Source organism: Podarcis liolepis (genome assembly GCF_965112155.1).
Source record: "Podarcis liolepis genome assembly, chromosome: 17".
NCBI classification, from domain to species: Eukaryota; Metazoa; Chordata; class Lepidosauria; order Squamata; family Lacertidae; genus Podarcis; species Podarcis liolepis.
The window spans coordinates 17,151,499-17,173,673 of NC_139571.1; the positions used below are offsets into that span (position 1 = coordinate 17,151,499).

Genomic DNA, 22,175 nt, shown 5'->3' on the forward strand with positions numbered 1-22,175 from the left:
CACAACTCCAGAGTTGGCCACAACTGGATCTAATGGTCAGGGGTCACTTTACCTTTACCTTTAACCAAAATAATAGGACTTACGCAGTGGATCTATGCACATAGAGTTTGTTAATTTCCTATGAATTCCCACAGGAGCCCAAGTTTCTCGTCCCTTCTCCAAAGAATACTTTAACATTAAAACTCTCAGCTGAAATACAGGGTGGGTGGTGGGGATTTCCACTGAAGTCTACAATGCATCAACTATGCAGTTGCCAGATTCATGGACTTAATTATTCAGTCTCACTTGTTTCTCTTTTTTTGAAGGGTGCTCTCATTATGCCACATATCAGCATTCACCATCATTCTTGCTGGATGCCCTTTCCAACTCTACCATTCTCCGATTCTATGAAATAAACAGGGCTTAAATGTTTCATGTGATCATCTGTGATCTTTGGCTTCAGCTAGGGACAGTCCTAGCAATGTTTATATTAATACTCTTTCAAGGAGGAGAGATGGCAAGTTGGCCAGGAATATAAGTGTGCCTGATAAATAGACACTCAGCAGTACAATGGCTCCTGATGGGCTGGTGCCAGAAGCTAGCAGCCTTGGGCAAATGTCAGGCTCATTGCTGGGTCCCTCTTCATTCGTCTTCCTCCTGGCCCAGCACTGTAAACTGCACCCTTCTGCCATGTCAAATCAGATCCTGCAGGGCCCTGGTCTCATGAGACAGAGCGTTCCACCAGGCCGGAGCCAGTGTTGAAAAGGCCCTGGCTCTGGTTGAGGCTAATCTGACCTCTAGGATGTTGCTATTTATGGACCTTAAAGTCCTCCACAGGACATACCGGGAGAGGTGATACTCCGATTCAGCAGTAAAGATCAGGTTTTCCTGGGGACATACTTGCCAAGTTCCACCCAACATTGTGTGTGTGTGTGACGTGAATGTGAAATCACACATGCAACACACACACACACGTGACATCATGCACGTTTGGAGGAGGCTGTGAAGCCCAGCAGGGCAAGACTCCACCACGGGGAGTCCTGGCAGGGCCCTCTGCCAATGTGGGGAGTTCCAACAAAGTCTTCACTGCCATGGCCCGGCCCCTCAAGATTGGGGGATGCTCAGCCCCATCTCACATACATCGGGGGGAAGGGGTGTGTGAGAGAGGTGTCCTCAGTCCCATAGAGTTGGTGCCTATGCCTGGGGAAAATGCTCGGACATGGACAGGGAAAGCATGGACCTGTGGCCGGAAAGCACATGGCAAAGGGCAAGTGTGGAGGAGCCCCCAAGAGTCGACTGACAGAGGGTAGGGGCCCCACTGCTCCTCAGCTTCTGCAAATTCCTCAGTGAGTCACAGAAATGCAACTTTAGAGAAAAGAGGGAATCCTACAGTTTTTATTATGTCCTTTCCCTGTATTTCACTTACGTATTGCTTTCATTCTTTTTTTTAAAAAAAATTCTCTTTATCATGAAATATACCTGGATTCATGATACTGTTCTTTGACGAAGCAAAAAATGGACTCTTTAAATTCCTGACCCTCAGTAAGACAGCTTATGTTTGTGATGGCAAGCAAAGTTAGCGGTGACAAAGTAGGCACAACGCAGACAACTTGACAACCTGACGTGTCAGATGACAATTCTGCTGTCGTTGGCTACTATGGATATCCTCCCATGATGTGGATCCCCTGGAGATTTAGCTGACACAAGTTCCCAGGTTTCTCAGAGCCGGGAAATATATGCACTAGAGAGAGTAAAGAATCTACTGTTGAGCCCATGTCATAAAATGATCAATCAAGGCATATTTGTTCTAGCATTTTCAGAATAGCATAATCAACTTTAAAAAAAAAAAAAGCAAGCGATGGAATTAAATACACATAAAGCCAGCCTTTGCTAACCCTTTCAGATGTGTCCAATTACTAAACAGCAAGAGTCTGTATGAGCTACCGCTGGATTCTCATTAGAGAGTCTGTGATTCTTTGTCAGCGGCAATGACTTCATGACATATTTGGGTATCGCCAATCAAACCGTTCCATCCGCAAGGCACGTACATTTGCTGCTAAACGCACAGAGCTCCTTTTGTTGATAGAAAAGGGTCTTCTGGCCAGATGCAAACAGGCGTCCCACTGGAGTGCATCCTTATTGTCAGCGCCTGTGCCAAAGGAGGTCTGTTGCTGTAATCAGATAATTAGCCTGTACCCTTGTGAAACCAGATTCAATGGGTTCACCCTGACCTCAGCCATCAGCAAAATGCTGGATTCCAGGCTTCAAATCCTGCATTACAGCTCAGCCCGTGTATTGCCAAGGAAAGACCATATGAGCAGCATAAAATGAGAGAGGACAAGAGGAATTAAGAGACGAGGATGCAGCTGTTGCAAAGAGTTTGAACCTTTTTCTAAGGAAAAGAAAATAGCAAGTATTCATTGAGGTACTTGTTGCTTTTCAGTGACTCTAAGCGGTGTTTTTTTTAAGACTAACTGTAAATTTTCAAGACATTTGAAAACTAATAAGTAGATAAATCTAATTAATCCTTTCTGGGACCCCTTTTTAAGATAGCATAAGCCAAGTATTTTTGGACCTCTGTAAAGTGCTATACATTGTTATGAGTTTGGGAGGGGGCAAATCCCCACCCCTAATAATTTCTACATTCAGTGAAGGGTTAGAATTTGAGCAAACTCATAAATTCATGAATTTAGCAAGGGCTGGAAATAATACTGGCTGGCTTTCTCATGGGGCCAGCCTGGCAATGGCTCGCTTGGGATGGGCTTGGGATGAAACAAAAAGCTGATACAGTGGTACCTCGGGTTACATACGCTTCAGGTTACATACGCTTCAGGTTACACACTCCGCTAACCCAGAAATAGTGCTTCAGGTTAAGAACCTTGCTTCAGGTTAAGAACAGTTTCAGGTTAAGAACGGACCTCCGGAACAAATTAAGTACTTAACCTCAGGTACCACTGCAATGGTTTGTTTGATAACATTAAGCCACTGGCAAAACACAAGACCCTCTGCCTAGTAGCTTTTGGGTTCGGATTACCATTGGCCTGATGTAAGCAGCAGGGAAAAGTGCCTTTGGCAATGGGTTTGAGAAACAGAGGTTGCTGGGGTGCCCAGTGATGCTGGTGGGGCTGGATGTGGAGAAGGGGTTTTCTGCAAGTGCTGCTGGGAAGGAGAAGGAAGAAGTGTGGAGGAATCCATGCAGAGACTTAAGGGCAACAGCCACGCTGGCTGGCTGGAGCAGGCAGTTACAAATAGAAATAGGACTGGCGCTTACGATGTCTTTGAATCCAACACTGTGTTGCTGGGAAGGACAAGCGCCTCTTGAGATGCAAACGCTGTGAACTCTATCTCCATAAAACTCCAGTGTAAATATGTGTGAATAAACCATATTTCTTAAAGACCCTACAGTCTCTGCTGTGCCTCATTCCAAAAGAAAGACAACCCCTGTTTAAGTGTTGGACTTTCGGAGGAAGAGAGGAGAACTAGCCCTGCTGTACATCGGGGAGGGCTGTGTGGAGAGAGTCTCTTCCTTTAAATTCCTAGGAGTTTATCTCAGTGAAGACCTTACTTGGAAAATAAATACAACCCAGGTGTTTAAGAAAGCCCAACAGAGACTCCATCTCCTCAGAATATTGCGAAAGAATGATGTCAATCAACATTTGATGATCTCCTTCTACCGGTCCACAATAGAAAGTGTCCTTTCATACTGCAGCATGGTGTGGTACGCTGGTTTGACATCAACTGATAGGAAGTGCCTACAGAGGGTGGTGAATGCAGCACAAGATATTATGGGCTGTCCTGTGAATCCACTGAATGAAATAGCGGAAGAACGTTGCCTCAGGAGAGTGAGGAAAATTCTCAGGGATGATTCACACCCTGGCCGGCACTTTCTTGATCTCCTGCCCTCAGGCAGAAGATATAGAAGCATGATTAGTCGCACCAACAGGGTAAAGAACAGCTTCTATCCGTGGGCTGTTAGGCTGCTGAATGAAAAGATAACAACAGGGCAACTGACTTTCGGGTTTGGTGGGTGTGCATCAGTAAATGAGGGGAATTAAGACTAAGAGAGCTGAGTGGAGGGTGCTCCTGTAATCTCACTGTATACAAGTTGTACAAGTGACAATAAAGTATTTCAATTTCAATTTCAAGTGCCAAGACTCCCGGAACCTCACACTGCTCATACAGATTGGGGTGGCCTATAACACTAAATTATGCTTCTGAAAATTGCAGCGCAGTACCCCCTCCGCCCCACATCCAAACAGGAGCCAGGTGAGCTGCCAAAGACCCCTCGGCCCCTAGGAGTTGACTTCTATGTGAATGTGTGTCTGATGGGCTCAGGAGCAGAATGTTGTGACCCCTGAGCCTAGCTGCAGCAAGAGGGGCTGTTTGCAAAGGGAGAAGCAACTCCTGGTTTTTCTTAGCTACAGCAGTGTGCCAGGGCAGGGGCAGGAGGAAAAGATCTTGGAGTGAGCACAGTCATCGCAAGATCACAAGATCAAGATCTTACGAGATCTTGGCAGGGCCTTTGTTTGTCCCTCAACTGGTACTGAGGCAGCAGCGCATAACTAAAGAAATTGTATTTTTCAAAACATAAAGCAATCTTCACAACTATTTAAATATAGGAATTAGTGCCTACAAAATCCGTTTTCTTTTTCATAGGTCTGTATATAGAGTCAGCAGCTGTTTCCGATGTAAGTAGCAGCACAGCCTGCCTTTTGATGTAATAATTTACATCCCTGAGTCTCTGGATGTTTAACCTACGGGGAACTTAGTAGTTATCTTTGCTTTTAATGCTTGACCTTTTAGCCCTAAAATGTTGTAAGCTGGAGGATGAGATTTCAATGTGTCTTTTCTGAAACTCATCAACGCCTGTTGACCACAGCTGCAACTCAACACGCAAAACAAATCCTTAATCGGTCTGGTTTCGGCTTTCATTGCAGGCTCAGTATATAAAACAAGTTTTCAAGTGAGCATTCCATTAGTACCTATATGGCAGGAAACAAATGAAAAAGTCAAAAAAATGGAGATCCCTTTCTTTCCATGAGGAAAGAAAAGAAGACAAAACTCTGTGCTGTGAGATTTCAGTGAAGCTAGTCTTTCCAGAAGTTACACAATACGGTAACAGTCAAATTGGGAACAGAGGCACAGCTAAGTAGATAGAAACTTTGCATTTCTAGGAATGTGAAGGAAATTGGTTAAGCTAGGGTTGGAGCATCTAAAGATTAAGGTTGAAGATTTCAACAAAGTTCACATGCCAATCTAGTCTCTTGTTGGGTTAAGATAAACTGTAGACCGTCCAAGTATCCCTATTTTCAAGGGACAATCCTGGATTTACAGAAACCGTTCCAGTTTCTGATTTGATCCCGGAATGTCCCGCTTTTCCTTAGTACATCCCTATTTTCGTCGGAGAAATGTTGGAGGATATGAAACTGATAACACATCTCAGTCCTCTATTTACAAGAGGACCCCAACAGTTGTCAACTGTTGCTCCCTCACAATTTGACCACCAATTAGCACCCAACCAATAAAATAATCTCTCTAGCACTCAATACACTCAATTCATGGGTACCAGTGTTGCCGCCAGTAGCTACTATGGCAATTGTGAAAGATTTCAGTAAATAACCCCTCAAAATGCAGGAGAGACTGCTCTTCCTGATCAATTCTTGTCGGCACTGCCTCAGCCTTACCTACACTGAATATGTGCCCCTGCATGTTTTCTTAGCTGTCCCCCTACCGCTAAGAGAGGTACTTCCCCACACTGCCCCACAGGGGCCTGGGAAGCACGCCCTGCCCAGCCCCAGAGGCACCATTCGCCTGTGGAGCTAGTAGCCAGGGCTGCTGCAACAAACAGTTGTCAAGTCTTTGGGAGGCAGAGATGCGAGAGGGCATCAGAGGAATGAGGGAAGGAAAGAAGGACAGAAGCCAGTGTTGCCCACGACACCCATGACCTTCATGACCCCAGGGTGCCATTGCACACTGGTTGAAAACCACTGGAGTAGACTAATGGATAAGACTGTGGTATTTGCTTCCCAGCGATCTTTTCCCACTTGCATAGAAGAATACAAGCGGTACTGTATTTTTCGCTCCATAAGGCACACTTTTTTCCTCCTAAAAACTAAGGGGAAATGTGAGTGCGTCTGATGGAGTGAATGGCACTGCGCAGAGAGGGAGAACCATGCAGCGCCCCTTCAGTGAAGCGGGAGGAGGAACAGAGCCCCTTCTGTTTCTCCTCCCACTTTGCTGAAGGGACGCTGCGCAGAGAGGTAGAACTGCACAGTGCCCCTTCAGCAACATGCCTGTCCTGCGAAGCCGGAGGAGGAACAGAGGGGGCTCCTTCTGTTCCTCCTCCCGCTTGGCTGAAGGGGCACTGTGCAGCTCTGGCTCTCTGCACAGCACCTCTCCTGCGAAGGAGAGGCGCTGTGCTGAGAGGGAGAACTGCGCAGCACCCCTTTAGCAACGTGCCTGTCCTCCCCTCCTCCCGCTTCGCTTCATGCAGCGATCCCACTTGCTGTTCTGGCTTCTGGGATTCAGAATATTTTTTTTCTTGTTCCCCTCCCAAAACTAGTTGCACCTTATGGTCTGGTGCGTCTTATGGAGCGAAAAATACGGTAGATATCTGAGTCTTTTCTTCCCTTTTTGAAGATGGAGACATTTGCCCACCTCAAGTCTTCAGGGACCTCATTTGGGTCCCCCTATTGCTTCTTCTTTCATGCTGGGCTCTTGTAACTCCCCACCCTAAACCTCTGCACTACTTCCCAGATAGCTAAATTATTTGTGGGTTCATTTATTCTTACGGAGCTTTGTTCTGTAAAAAAGAAAACTCAGCCTTTCAAAAAGACAGGGTGTGTGGGGAAGTTTAAGCTTCCCAGGCATGGTGCCTCCAGCTAATGTTTCAATTTCTGAAGATGATTAGGAATATTATGGCTGTGCTTCTCCCTCAGTTCACAAGGAAAATGTCACAGGTGGTTAGTAAATCAGAAATCTGAGGGTACCAATTATGTCTCGCCCATGAAGAACTGGCAAACCATTTTCTGTTCTTAGACCTAGGAATGCAATTGAGAATCAGCAGCACTGCAATTAAAACTATGGCTCAGGCCATCTGGATGGGCTTTCACCACGCACCCTTTCCCTCCTCACTGAAGGGCAAAGAATGTGCCATTCTTTTGAAACTCCAGTCAACTTGAGGGGACACAGAGATTCCAAGCCAAAGGAACCAAACAGGATAAACACTACAGCAGGAGGAAGGGCTCGCAGGTTCTTCAGGTGAGGACAAAATATGGTGCTCCAATTGGAACTATCTGATTCCTCAATAAGTGATTTTACAGACCAACCCTTTCACCACTGATATTCTTCTGGCTGCCCCCTACCCCAGGTCAGAAAAAGAAAATATGCATGATTGGGGCAATGGGGAACGCACCCACCCACCCAGCCCGCCCTGGTAAAGGGATGGTTTTAGTAGTGTATGGAAAAGCACAGGTATGGGGCAGAAGGCATCAAAGGATAGTAGTCTCTTCCATAACTAAGCTCCCAGCATCAAATTTCACCACTAGCAGAAAGGTGGCGAAACCTTCTGTTCTGCTTCAGAATAAAGGGGGTGAAATTAAACAGTGAAATGGAAAGCCACACAGATCTGACAACTGTGGACATGTATGGGAAAGGTTTATCACCAGACATCTTGTCTTGGGTAAGATTTTGTCACCTGCAAAGCTATATTAATTATTATTAAGAACTGGTATTATAATGTCGGGGAACAAATAGAGGTGCCTCCTCACACTGCCCCACAGGGGCTTGGGAAACACCCCCTGGCCAGCCCCAGAGGCACCATTCACCTGGGGAGCTTGTAGCCAGAACTGCTGCAACAAACAGTTAGGCAGAGATGTGAAATGGCGTCAGAGGAGAGAGGGAAGGAAAGAGGGATGGAAGCCCTTGTTGCCCGCAGTACCCATAGCCATGATTCAAGGCACCCCAGGGTGCCACAGCACACTGGTTGAAACCCACTGCTGTACTGAATAAACTTTTTTTCTGTTTATAGAGATAATGTCATGATTTTTTTCTTCCAAAAGCGCAGTTTAAAAAATGAAGTGTGAAATTGCCACCAGTAAGTGGATATTATTTCTCAAGCAAACACTGATGAAGCACAGTGCATTTTCAACATGCCATCTACCCATCCTGCTGCAGAGCCAGCATTTCCAAGGACAGCTGCTTCTGACTCCAAAACACCACACAAAAAGCTGGCTTCCCCTCTTCTGAATGTAGCCAGAAGTCTGTGTTGATTTTATGCTAAGCTGGTGGGTGGTCATACGTAAAGCAAAAGGGCTTTGCCACGAGAACTTACAATTGCACAAAGCCTCATAAATATGTCACTCAGCTACTTGCATCCCTGCATCACGAACAACATCAAACAAATATGGATTAAAAGAGTCGTATAAATTTCACTTATGTTGTCATCCCGAAGGGGTCCCAAACAGACAGAGCTTGCAAATGCAATCTTAATGATGCACTGAGGAAGTAAGCCAGCTCTTAGTCTTTGTATGATTATCCTTGGAGGATAAGCTGCAGACAGAAGACACATACGAAGCATGACCCAAGCTATGTAACGAAGAAACAACCTAGTTAGGCAGGAGTTCAAGCACACGTCTTTCTCTGCTGGATTCATGAAAAACACAAAATGCAGAGGGTAACCTTTCCTACTTTGTCATCTGAAAGGTGCTAACCACAATAGAATCATACACCACACTTCCAAACTTCCCTTGATACTGAAAATACATAATAACTTGCTCTCAGGTCATTGGTTTTTTTTGTATAATTTGCTAGTTTAAATTGCTTGCTAGTGTACGATAATCTTTATTGTCATTGTCCCATACAGAGCAACGAAATTGAAAAAATCTACACCAGACATTCAAAAACCAACAAGCCAGCTATCCCAGCCTGTTTAGCCCTCTAGAAACTCTGATACCCCATCTGATACTCCGCAGTCTTTACAACCTTGGACAGCCTTGTTTTTTCCCTGACCGTGCAGCTCCCAAACCACACACACAGACCATAAGTTAATACACTCTCAACAGTACAATGGTATAATGCCATCAAAAGGTCCTTTGAGAGGTGATTTTTCTGGAGGATTCTCAGAAAATATAACCTCTGCTGTGCTCTCATCATCAGGTCTTTGCTGTTTTCTCCCCAGGTTAGGTCATCTCTCAACTCCATTCCCAGAAATCGAAACACCGAGACCTGTTCCACGCACTTCCCCTCAATAATAAGTGGCTGAATATTCAATTTACATTTCCTAAAGTACACAATAATCTCTTTTGTTTTCTTTAAGTTAAGGAGTAAGTTGTTTTTCCTGCACCACTCCCCCAACTGCTCAACTTCCTTCCTATAGGCCGCCTCCCCCTCTCCAGTCATGATTAAACCAACCACCGTTGTATCATCTGCACACTTACTGATCTTATTACTGGGGTATTTGGGGGCACAGTCAGCTGAATAGACTGTACAGTGGTACCTCAGGTTACATACGCTTCACGTTACATACGCTTCAGGTTACAGACTCCGCTAACCCAGAAATAGTGCTTCAGGTTAAGAACTTTGCTTCAGGATGATAACAGAAATCGTGCTCCGGTGGCGCGGTGGCAGCAGGAGGCCCCATTAGCTAAAGTGGTGCTTCAGGTTAAGAACAGTTTCAGGTTAAGTACAGACCTCTGGAACGAATTAAGTACTTAATCTGAGGTACCACTGTATATAAAAGCTAGTGGAATTTTAAATGAATCTCGTCATCTACTTTGGCAGGGTGGGGTGGAGATGAAACTGTTTTGAAGTTATGAATGTACCCAACAAAATAAAGTAGCAGCACAGGAATGATGGTCTCCACCCCCCACCTCTCTTTCTGTGTTTTCTCCTACCTTTGTCACTGTGATAGGAACCAGAGCTCTACCCAGTGACCCCACCGGCCGGCAGGGAATATAGGGAAGTGTCAAAGTCCGGTGTTAGGAGAGGGAATCCTGGAAGCAAAGGTTCAGTTCTCACTGACATGGTGATGATAGGTCTGTGATCACAGGGTTGAATGTTTAATTGATGTAAAAAACCAGGAGGAAGACTTCCAGTCTTACTTTCTTCCTGACATCTAGCTTTCTATATGGGAAGGAAGGGGCGAGTACGGAGGAGCTGTCCATACAGTTTAAAACCGTGGAAAACAGAGGGATTCACTATCTCAGTAAAAACTAGGGCAAACGATGCGCCGGTGAGGCAGAATAGAGGAAATTGTGGCACACTTAGCAGAAATCAGATTCATGCCAAAGGGTACAGAAGTGTCACAATGGGAGCTGCAAAAATGAAGTATATTAACATTGGGGTTAGGAGGGTGGAGGATATAATAATAATAATAATAATAATAATAATAATAATAATAATAATAATAATTTATACCCCACCCATCTGGCTGGGTTTCCCAACAGATTAAAAACAGAACATCAAACATTAAAAACTTCTCTAAACAGGGCTGCCTTCAGATGTCTTCTAAAAGTCAGATAGTTGTTTATTTCCTTGACATCTGATGGGAGGGCGTTCCACGGGGTGGGCACCACCACTGAGAAGGCCCTCTTTGAACGTAAGCCAGAAAGAGGGCCTAGAACAGCGATTTTCAAACCTTTTTTTTTGGTCACCACCCCTTGGATCAATCATTGGACGCCTAGTGCCCCCTACCCTACCTTACCGAAAGCATTATTCAGAATAGCAGGTTGCACAACCCACAAAGGAATAATTATAATTATAATTTATTATTTATATCCCACCCATCTGGCTGGGTTTCCCCAGCCACTCTGGGAGGCTTCCAGCAGAATATAAAAATACAGTGGTCTGTTAAACATTAAAAGCTTCCCTAAACAGGGCTGCCTTCAGGAAGATAACAACACACACACAAAAATTCACCACAATTAACAATTAACTGCATGTTTATCAAAATCCAATCAAAACTATTTAGTTTAATTAGTTCAACAAAACTGATCAACTTGATGCAGTGATACCAGCTTTTCAAAATCTGATAGTCATTTACACCTCCAGCATCCCCCAGGTGTGCTACCACGCACTTTTGGGAACCTCGGGTTGCATACACTTCAGGTTACATACGCTTCAGGCTACAGACTCCGCTAACCCAGAAATAGTACCTCGGGTTAAGAACTTTGCTTCAGGGTGAGAACAGAAATAGTGCTCCGGTGGTGCGGCAGCAGCAGGAGGCCCCATTAGCTAAAGTGGTGCTTCAGGTTAAGAACAGTTTCAGGTTAAGAACAGACCTCCGGAATGAATTAAGTACTTAACCCGAGGTACCACTGTACTGTTCCAGAAAGTTCAGGAGAAGGGAGTGTTAGCTCAGTAGAAGCATGGAGTTACAAGTGACCTGGAAGCCACACTACAAAACCTTCATTTGGGATTATCATATTTTTCTGTGTATAACACGTCCATGTGCATAAGATGCCCCCTATTTTTTGGACTCAAAATTAAGAAAATGGGGGGAGATTTCCAAGAGTTGTTGAGCTTTCTTCAGGGGGGGATTGCCGAAAATCGCTGACTGCCTGACCGATAATGACGATATTGCCCGTGTCGCCGAAGCCACCAATTGTCTGCCCACTTGCCGCCAGCCGCCACCAATCGCCCGCCCTATTCCCGCACGCCAGCCAATCGATAGCAGCCCTTGCTGCTGCCACAAATCACCCGCCCAATTGCCAATGACAATCTCCTGCTCGCGGCTGCAACCAATCGCCCATTCCCCCCTCTGTACTATTGGTGTATAAGATGACCCACAATTTTAAACATTATTTTATAATTAAAAAAACCTTGGCTTATACATGGAAATATACAGTAATAGATGTTCAGTGTAATAGGGAAACCCTTTACTTGTCCCTTTCTCCAGCCTACTTAAATTCACCAGAAGGTCTGACCATAGCTATATCCAAACACATGACTAGAGATCTTATTTTTCACAGGATTCTCAATCACATAGAAAAGGTCTCCCTGTGTAAGCTCTGTTCTAAGAACTTGCCGCATCCTGCACTAAAAAATCATGCTGGTTTTCAACTAACTTTTACTCAGAGTAACTCTATTTTACTCATGTTCATTAATTCCAATTAATGGAGTAAAGCTTAGTTGATTCTGCAACTGAAATGCAATCCCAGCTGTGCAGATTTATAGCTCCCTTGTAGAACGTTTTGTATCTGTTTCACAACTTAAAACTAAACAATTCAAAATTGTGAGGTAAGGTTCAACATCTCTTTCCCTATTAAAAGCTTGCCGGCAATGTGGCAGTCCTAGATTGCTGCAGCTCTGAGAACACACTAGCATTTATAGGACGTCTTACTTTCTTGGGGTTTGGAGTAGCTTGCGCCAAGCAAGCACATCCTTAACAACAGACCCCCGACTCCCTTGGAGACGATACATATTGTGTCATTGCTGGTGGTAATATCAACATATTTGTTGACAGATATATGGTCTGCTTTGAGAGTTGTCTTGGACTCATGCTTAATATACAAGATGTTTACAGATTGCATTTTTTTTAAATCTCCATGAAAAAGTACATGCTCTGGGAGGTTTTTGCAAATATAGGCCAAGGGTAAATGATGCAATGCTGGACAGTGCTCAACAAGAAACAATGATTACAGGCGCTTAGGTTGTTTTCAGACAAAGAGGTTTAAATGCATCAAAAGTGCTGCTGACTTTACCCAGCTAACCTGCAAGTCACAAGGGTGGTGCCATCCAGAGCTACTTCAAACAGGAAATCAGGGACTAGCAGTACACTGCCATGTTTCTTGGATGTCGTACTTGAACTAGACATCCAAGAAACTGCATGATGTGAGTTTCGCCAGCTCTGCTTCACTTCCTTGAGCAAGAAACATGGGTTCAGTGTAGGTCTTCTGCATGCAGATTATGGGCACCATCCACTGATGTAGTCCTGGCTGAATAGATTAATTTCAGTTCAAGCATACTGCCGAGTTAATTATGGGTGGTAGTCTGAGACTATGGGTTCTCAATAGTAGTGAACTGACTTTTGCCACCAGAGTGACTGAGTTTCAATCATGTGACCTCAAGCAAAGTAGAGTCTTCTACCTCTACAGTGGTACCTCGGGTTACATACGCTTCAGGTTACAGACTCTGCTAACCCAGAAATAGTGCTTCAGGTTAAGAACTTTGCTTCAGGATGAGAACAGAAATCGTGCTTCGGCAGCACGGCGGCAGCAGGAGGACCCATTAGCTAAAGTGGTGCTTCAGGTTAAGAACAGTTTCAGGTTAAGTATGGACCTCTGGAACGAATTAAGTACTTAACCCGAGGTACCACTGTATTGTGTTTCATGGACAATTCACCTCTACAAGGCACAACAGTGTTCTTAGAATTAGAATTGTGCTGGCCCACAACATAAGATGTTGTGTAAATGCTCTGGAAAGGATTCTGATCTTCCTTTACATCAAGTGCAATGGTATCCTGCTCTGACACAGCTGTGCAGTGACAAAAACGGCTCCTTTTGAAACCAATTTGTTCTGCTAGTTCTGGGCAGCAAGTGAGTCCAGATTTGGGAATCATTTTGCAGTTTGGGTGTGATCCATCTTCTCTCTGGTGATTCCTCAGTGTCCTGCATGCCTGATGGAAACTTACAGAGACGAACAAGCATTTGGGTTTTAACATACAAGAACAACAATAATATTAAATAACAATATAATTGTCAGTGCTGTGCTCCATTTCTCCCTATATCCAAGTGTGTGAAAACAAGGAACACATGCTTCAATGGTGGATGTTATCTATTAGCACTGGAAGGCTTTCTCACATAGGTGTGTCCTGAACTTGGACCTTAAAACACAATCCAGCCTTAGTCCAATATGATCTGGCAAACAGATTGTTAGTTGACTCAAGAATGCTCCAAATCCACATCTTGTCCTGAGCTCAAGCACTTTAGCCAACTAGCGAGGGGGTGGGGGGAATTAAACACATTGTCCCCTGGAGTCGCTTATTAATAAATTGAGAAACAGCCAACAGCAAGGTCTTCTGACTCGACTAAGCTCACTTCTCAGAAAGACCATTGTGTCCTCTGATGAAATAAAGAGACATGTCCCTGTTTCAGTTAATTACAGAGCTGAGATAAGTGAAGCTATGTGCTTTATATCACATTCCATTTAGCTTAAACATCTCCCTCAACAATAAAGACGTGGGCCAGGTCAGAACGCAACACTGAAGAGAAAGAGCGCTAAGGGAAAAACAACCATAAGACACAGAAAGGAAATTCAGTTCAAATGCTAATAAAATGTCAGGAATTATATGGGATTATGGATGGGGAGAGCTGTGAAACTTGGATTTGGAACGACAGTAAAGTTCAGAAATGCTTGCATCCTTTTTTTGTTTTTGTTTTAATTCAGTGAGTCAGTCTGGATTCATATTTGACCCCAAAGCTTTAGGAGCCAGAGGTTTAGATGAAGTGATTTTATTATGTATCATTATAAACATATAATGTGTTAAATGCATGTATTATTTAAACACATAAGAACTTACGTATTGTCTTGTTGGGTCAGACAATGGCTGGTTCCAGTTCAGCTTTGTTTTTCCCCCAACAGTGGACAGCTGGATGTCTCTGAGAGCTCACAAGCATAACATTTCTGAAACTGACGCTGCTAATGTTGAATTGCATCACTTGTACTCAGATTGGCTATGCTGGCATTAGCCAATACTGAGTTAGAATGGCTGCCCATTTTCACAGGGGTGATGGAGCTGAACAGGGGTTGAAGAGGAGAGGAAGGTTTGTTTTGTATTTTTAAAAATCAAGTATCAGGGCTTATCAGTAAAGTGGCAGCAGGCCTGCATTCTCCCTTCTTTAACGGAATTGTTCTGTACGACAAACCCACAAATCATTGGATAACTGTGACACAAGCCTGGTGGCACAGAAAAGCTTTCAGCATTTTGAAATTAATAGAAGACATCTGAAGGCAGCCCTGTTTAGGGAAGCTTTTAATGTTTAACAGGTTATTGAATTTTAGTGTTCTGTTGGACGGGGTATAAGTAATAAATTATTATTATTATTATTATTATTATTATTATTATTATTAATGAACCTGCAACCCTCAATTGAGATGTCTAATGGAGCCCACACCCCATCTTCAGCTCATGCAAGATGGGGGCTCTGTTAGACCTCCCCACTGAGAGGCAGGCAGTCACTCTAACAGACATACAAATCCTAACAATTGCAGGGCCTTTCCATTCTGGAGAAACACATAGCTGTTGCTAATACTGACAAGAATACAGTGGTACCTCAGGTTAAGAACTTAATTTGTTCTGGAGGTCTGTTCGTAACCCGAAACTGTTCTTAACCTGAGGTACCACTTTAGCTAATGGGGCCTCCTGCTGCCGCCGTGCAATTTCTATTCTCATCCTGAAGCAAAGTTATTGACCCAAGGTACTATTTCTGGGTTAGCAGAGTCTGTAATCTAAAGCGTCTGTAACCTGAGGTACCACCGTATTGGAAGCCCCAGCTTTTTTGTAGCTCCATGTGCCCATTGGACTGTTTGAGAGCATAGAATATGTTTCAATCTTTCAGACTCTGCCTGTTGTGTCTAATCCATAACATAGAACACTGATATCAAGGGCATGACCATAGAACTGAATGGAGCTGGAATGAGTGCATTGTTCATTACGGAAAGAATAGGTTGTATCCAATGTTAGTTGTCCTCAGAGTAGACCTGCTGAAGTGAATAGACTTAGAATTCCTGCTCCATGACTGCAGTCATGGGATTGTTGTCTTTCACATGATGGTGTATGTTTTGACTCCACAGAGTGGAAAGTGACGGAGACAGGATGTTTGTGTTACTGTGTTCAGTGAAGTGGGACTATTGTCCTTTGTCCTTTTTCTCTTTGCTGTCTGATGCTAGAGAGAGAGGGAGCCAGGTTGCAGTGCTCCGTGTGTAAATAAAGTAGATTAGCCAAAATGCTGAGTAGCTGAGGTCTGTTTAGCAAGCTGCAAAGACTCTGCAGATCCCTTTGTATGTCGATGTCTGTTGGCATCGGTTGCTGTGATGTTTGGGCTGAAGAAAGCTTTTGAAGCTCCCGAACGGCCAGGAGGGAGAGAACATGCCAGTCAGGCATGTGTCTCTACCAGGGTCCTACTCAAGTGTAGGACATAGACATGGCTAACTTAGCTCCATTCATTTCAATGGGTCTATTCTCAGGAGACTGTACAGTCATACCTTGGAAGTTGAATGGAATCCATTCCGGAAGTCCTTTCAATTTCCAAAACATTTGGATACCAAAGTGTGGCTTCCAATTGCCTGCAGGAAGCTCCTGCAGCCAACTGGAAGCCACGGAAGCCCCATCAGATTTTGGTTTCCAGAAACAGTTTGCAAACCAGAACAGTCACTTCTGGGTTTGCGGCGTTCGGGAGCCAAAACATTTGAGAACTAAGCTGTTTGAAAACCAAGGTACGACTGTAGTTGGGTACACAACTAAGTATTTTGAATAGCAGTATCTCTAAATTGATAAATTACCTACATGTTCGGAAATGGGAATTCAACAGCCCCCCACTCTCTCACACAAACAAACAAGGAACCACAATGCAACCAACTGAACTCAACTAACCAGGCACCGGACCCTCTAATCTCTCGCAATGCCAATAAACATTTAATAAAGGTATGAATAAAAGGCCTGCTCAAATAATGCTGACCCAATAGTCTATACAAACGCTATGCAACACAACGAAAGAACGTCACCTTTCCATCTTTCTCCTATCTTCCCCCAGGAGCGGCATGATATCTAGAATGATAGTGCCTCATACAAAACATAAACAAATTGTGAAAAAGACTCTAAACAAAAAATGCTATATAGGAGATGCTATATGAGCTTTTCACAGCTGGTTTGTTTTGTAACACAATAAAATCTCTAATAAAAAGGAATTAAAAATTAAAAGGGAATGGGAATGAAAAACCTGAAAGGACTGCCTTGAAAGGGTTACCTTTTCAGGCAGTTTCAACAGGAAGAGCTGTCACAAACTTAAAAGAAACTGGGGGGGGGGAACCATACTGTTGATAAAATGCATTTCAGAAGCAAATATGTAAGTGACTCTGAAAATGAACACACACTTTAAAGAAGACTGTAGGAGCAAGCACCACGGAGGAGAGGGGAGAGATTAAAACACGAGACACAGAAAAAGACAAGAGACACAGAAAAAGGATGTGTGGGGTGTGTGAAAATAAGCAAAAAAACCCTATTGTCCTTACTTGGCACAAGCCGCTAATGCACATATCTAGCGATTCAGTGTAGCATCGGGTCCCATCCAGCACTTTAGGAGCCAATTCCACAACAAAGCTTGTCCCTTTGGCCTGGCACTTTAAGGAGCATGGGTTGTCAGGATCATTCGATACAGGGAGCCATTCGTAAAACTGCCCCTGGTACTTGACGTCGTTGTGCGCTGAACATTGCTGGGTACGAAAATCACCTGCTTCTGGAGGGCAGTCCTAAGGAGAAAGAGAAGAAGGCAGGTGGTCACTTGCAAATGGGCTAATAATTGCGTGGCGAGTTCCCGCCTCCCCCCGGTGGAAATAAAGACACATGACACAAATATTTAGGTTAATGAGCCAAAAATGGCCACAACTTTATTGGTTACAGGAATGAGCGGTATTGGCTTAAGCATCGGTCCTAACTGACTATCCGGCTTCAGCCCGATTGCTTGAAGACCGGGAAGGGTTAACCACCAGTAGGGGGAGTCCTGCTGATGCACATCAACTAGGAACTCCCCCGGGGTCACTGCTCGGGGGCGTGCCTTAGGCCCTCACCTCCATAGGCTTTGGACAGGGGCACGTTCCCCGGAATCCTTTACCGGACTACCCTTCGATATTCCGGGGAGGTGATGGCGCTTCCTCCCCCCTTCATCTACATGACAATACCCCCTACCAATGCCTAACCGCCAATGCCGAGGAAGTTGTGATGATTTGCTACGAGGTAGGTGAAAAACCAAGTGGCTGGTGCCAATTTGCCAAGTGGAAAGAATTCCTACCAGGCCCTTTAATGGCGACCAACCGAGGTCCATAGCAAGGTCAAAAGAAAAACCTAAAGGGTGAGAGGGAGGGAAACCCGATGAACTGAGGCGGCAAAAGAGGGAGATACCTGGCCGCGCAAGCCATGCCCCCCCCCAGGCCTGCCAATTGGCTGGCCAGGGGATGACCCGGCCAGGGATCCCCTCAATCGCGTGGAGGCTGAGAGCCAGCCCCTGCGCACGTAGAGAGGGCGTGAAGCCCGCAACTCCACCTCCTCTCAAGTTTGGAAGTGGTTTTGTATTCTCAACACGGGGAACTCAACCGAGTCTATATATAACGTGGTCATAGGCAGAAATCAGATGGCAGTTTTAAGGGAGTTGAAAGTGGGCACTGCACAAAGACACACACACTCCTTTCATTGCACTAGTGACATTGGTTAGACTAGTTTTCTTGGTTTAACGCGAAAATTTGCAAAATCTGTTTTGCAGAGGCAACCATTGGGTATGAATCCCTCTTTGGGACTGTCCTGAAGAAGTAGAAAAGATTGTGTCTCTCCATCCAGAAGCAAACACATCAACTGAAGTAGCTCATGACATTATTACTAGAGATTCTTCAACTATGTGTTATTGAGGGACAAGTTGAAGAGGACAAAGCGCCATGTGTTTTAGTGTATGAAATATATTTTCTCCTCTCACAAAAAACTGCCTGTTGTTCAACATTTCTTCTGACTTTATGCACATATGCAGACCTAGCCAACTGTTCTTTCTCCTTTGAAAAGGGAGAAGGGGGGGAGGAGGAATCAAGAAAATTGCTTGATTCAAGTGTTTGTTTATTTAAGCATTCTTTGCTAGCGTTTCTTTCCAAAACGACCTAAATCAGTCAGTGAAGCAACGTGAGCCAGAAAAATGCTCTGTATATTTGTATTACTTCAACCTGGCTAATGCAAGCAGAGATTTTACAATCCACAGAATCAGCAACTCTTCAGATTTCCCCCCCCCCCCCCGCTTATCATGAGTTATTTATGTATTTATTAAATACCCCTTGTTGACCTCTCAAGGGAGGTTTCAGACAAGTTTTGGGTGCAAGCGTAGTATCTCTAATTTGCGCTAAGCAATTAAAAAAAAACCCAGTTTAGCTGTTAATGTTACTAAAGACCAATCATATATTTGGCTAGATATCTTAGCAGAGGCAATCATTTTCTGTAGCATTCAAGATAAAAGGTTTATCCAACTTTCAGTAGCTTTGAATCCCCCCCTTCTCCCAGAGCTACTTCAATGACCATTGCATTTAGTCAAACACACCCATTATCGTAGAGGCTGTTTCTAGAGAGATTGTGGATGTATCCTATTTTGTCACCCAACACAAAATTTGATGGCAAACACTCTCAAAACCTTCAAAAGAACTCTTAATGCCTGACCCTATGCATATCTGCTAAGAAGGAAATCACACTGGGTCCAATGAGACTTACTGTAAAGTAAGGTATAGGTAGGTAGCCGTGTTGGTCTGCCGTAGTCGAAACAAATTTCAAAAAAATTAAAAAATTTAAAAAATATGGTGACTTCTGTTTCAGTGTATCTGAAGAAGTGTGCATGCACACGAAAGCTCATACCAATAACACACTTAGTTGGTCCCTAAGGTGCTACTGGAAGAATTTTTTTTATTTTGTAAAGTAAGAATATTTAAGACTTCCTGTAAAGTAAGAAAATTTAAGAAGGCAGCTTAAGAAGAGCTACTCACTCCTTTGGTGATTAATTCAATCTTTCACATTTTCCATAGTTTAAAATTGCTCTTGGCAGTTTAGCCATAAATCAGTTTAAACCACTTACTCTTTTCTTCTTCACTTGCAGTTGTAAATAATATCCTTGTGTATCCATCGTCTAACAGAATAGCTACATTTTTTTTTTTTTTAAGAATAAACTCACTATTTCCTTATGGGTTATATTAAAACCACTCTTCAGTTATCTCCTAGCATGTAACAGTTTCTTCCAGTATTAGCAGCTTGCCTGATCCCAAACATTGCTTCCTCCAATTCCTTAATCTCGTTTTTGTCACGGGGGGTCTGATTCAGTTGAAGAGTCACTATAGCATGTGGGGTAATGGCAGTACACCATGTGGAAAGACTCCACTGCTTCTGAAGGAAAAGGATGGATGGCGGCTAACAAATTGAGGTTGAATCCTGACAAGACAAGGGGACAGGAAGTGGGCAGGTGTGAGGGACTCCCTGGTCCTGAATGGGGTAACTGTGCCCCTGAAGGAGCAGGTGCACAGCCTGTGAGTTATTTTGGACTCACAGCTGTTCATGGAGGCGCAGGTCAATTCTGTGTCCAGGGCAGCTGCTTACCACCTCCATCTGGTACGCAGGCTGAGACCCTACCTGGCCGCAGACTATCTCGCCAGAGTGGTGCATGCTCTGGTTATCTCCTGCTTGGACTACTGCAATGCGCTCTATGTGGGGCTACCTTTGAAGGTGACCCAGAAACTGCAACTAATCCAGAATGTGGCAGCTAGACTGGTGACTGGGAGCAGCTGCTGAGACCACATAACACCGGTCCTGAAAGACCTACATTAGCTCCCAGTACGTTTCCGAGCACAATTCAAAGTGTTGGTGCTGACCTTGAAAGCCCTAAATGGCCTCAGCTCAGTAGACCTGAAGGAGGGTCTCCACCCCCATCGTTCTGCCTGGACACTGAGGTCCAGCACCAAGGGCCTTCTGGCGGTTCCCTCATAGCAAGAAGTGAGATTACAGGGAACCAGGCAGAGGGCCTTCTCAGTGGCGGCACCAGCCTTGTGGAATGCCCTCCCACCAGATGTCAAAGAGAAAAACAACTACCAGACTTTTAGAAGACATCTGAAGGCAGCCCTATTTAGGGAAGCTTTTGATGTTTGATGTTTTTGATATTTTAATATTCTGTTGGAAGCTGCCCAGAGTGGCTGGGGAAACCCAGCTAGATGGGCCACCATCTGAGTGACAGACCTGTTTACCCGACGGACCTCCTTTTGCCTGTTCTTTTCTTCCTTTTATCCCCATTCTCACTTTTAACTCTTGTACAGCTGTGGCCTGTTGGCTTTGCTAATAAAGTTTTGATTATTATGCTGACATGGGAACAAGCCAAATTGTAGGTGTCTCCCATATGGTCCAGGGCCTCTGAGGTCACGCAGGCTGCACGGGAAGAAGCTGTCCTCCTGCAGTCGCTACCACACCAGAAAGAAAAAGGAAAGTTCTAGTGCTTCCTGTCCCCTGTCTCTTTCCTTTACCACTGAAAGCAGAACTTCTGCACATATCAAGGGGAGAAAGTTGTGGCAAAATAAAAATACAAAACTTCCTTTTTGGACTATGAACAGCAGTGCAGGGAGGCTGCTATATGTTGTGTCCTTCCATAGTGTCCTAAACAGCTCATCTCAGAGGTGATTCTGTTTCTTCTTGGCTGAACTAGAATGAACCTGGTTCAGCCCCTGACCCTTAGAAACAAGCAGTCAACACACTGCGAAAGCCTTGTGTGAGCATTCAGTGAGCTTTGGCCCAGATCAGCTGGGTCTGGTCTGAAAGGGCGCTCCATGTAAACAGCCTGAGAAACTATTAAAACAAGTGTACCTCCCTCCTAGTTCCCTTTGCACTCCTTTGTTCCACAAGAGCATGTAGCCTGGTTTAATAAGCTTGGCTTATTCCAGCATTCACAGAGCCAAGCTAGATCTCTTGTTTGGTTCTGTCTTGGCTCATCCTACATAATGTTCCGGCTTGGGCTGATTTATTTTTACAGAGATAAAAGGTCCAATAAACCCTACATATATATATATATATATATATATATATATATACACACACAGAGTTCTCAATCTTGGTTCACCCGCAAGCCAATAGAATTGTTTGAGCCGTTTGTTTTCTCAAACCAAAGGAATAAAAAACGAACGGTTAACCTAGCACGTTCCTCGGACACTGCAGGTGATCAGGACCAAAAGTTAAATGCTACATTGCCTTTGATTTCCACGATTAAAATAATAACACGGATTTAAATAGCAAAGTATGTGTTTAAAGAAGTTTCCTGTGAAACTTGAAGCTCTTTGGAGAAGAAATACGAGCACTCAAAAAAGCCTACATGCATACTTATGCCACGGGCCCTAAGGCAGGAATGAGTGGATTTCAACCTCTAGGGTGAAGGGCCAGCACAAACATACAATGCTAAATCCCAGCTAGAGTCAAAATCTTCAGGCCC

General features: G+C 44.2%; 1 protein-coding gene across 3 annotated transcripts in view; it reads right to left on the reverse strand.

Annotated features, from left to right (window-relative positions):
• The window catches only part of ADAMTSL1 (ADAMTS like 1), a 494,294-nt gene that overhangs the window by 179,202 nt on the left and 292,917 nt on the right, over positions 1-22,175 (reverse strand). For all 3 annotated transcript variants that reach the window (XM_083482208.1, XM_083482210.1, XM_083482209.1), the window contains one exon: positions 17,209-17,445. In XM_083482208.1, the coding sequence (XP_083338334.1) occupies positions 17,209-17,445 (237 nt within the window). The remainder of the gene's footprint in view (positions 1-17,208; positions 17,446-22,175) is intronic.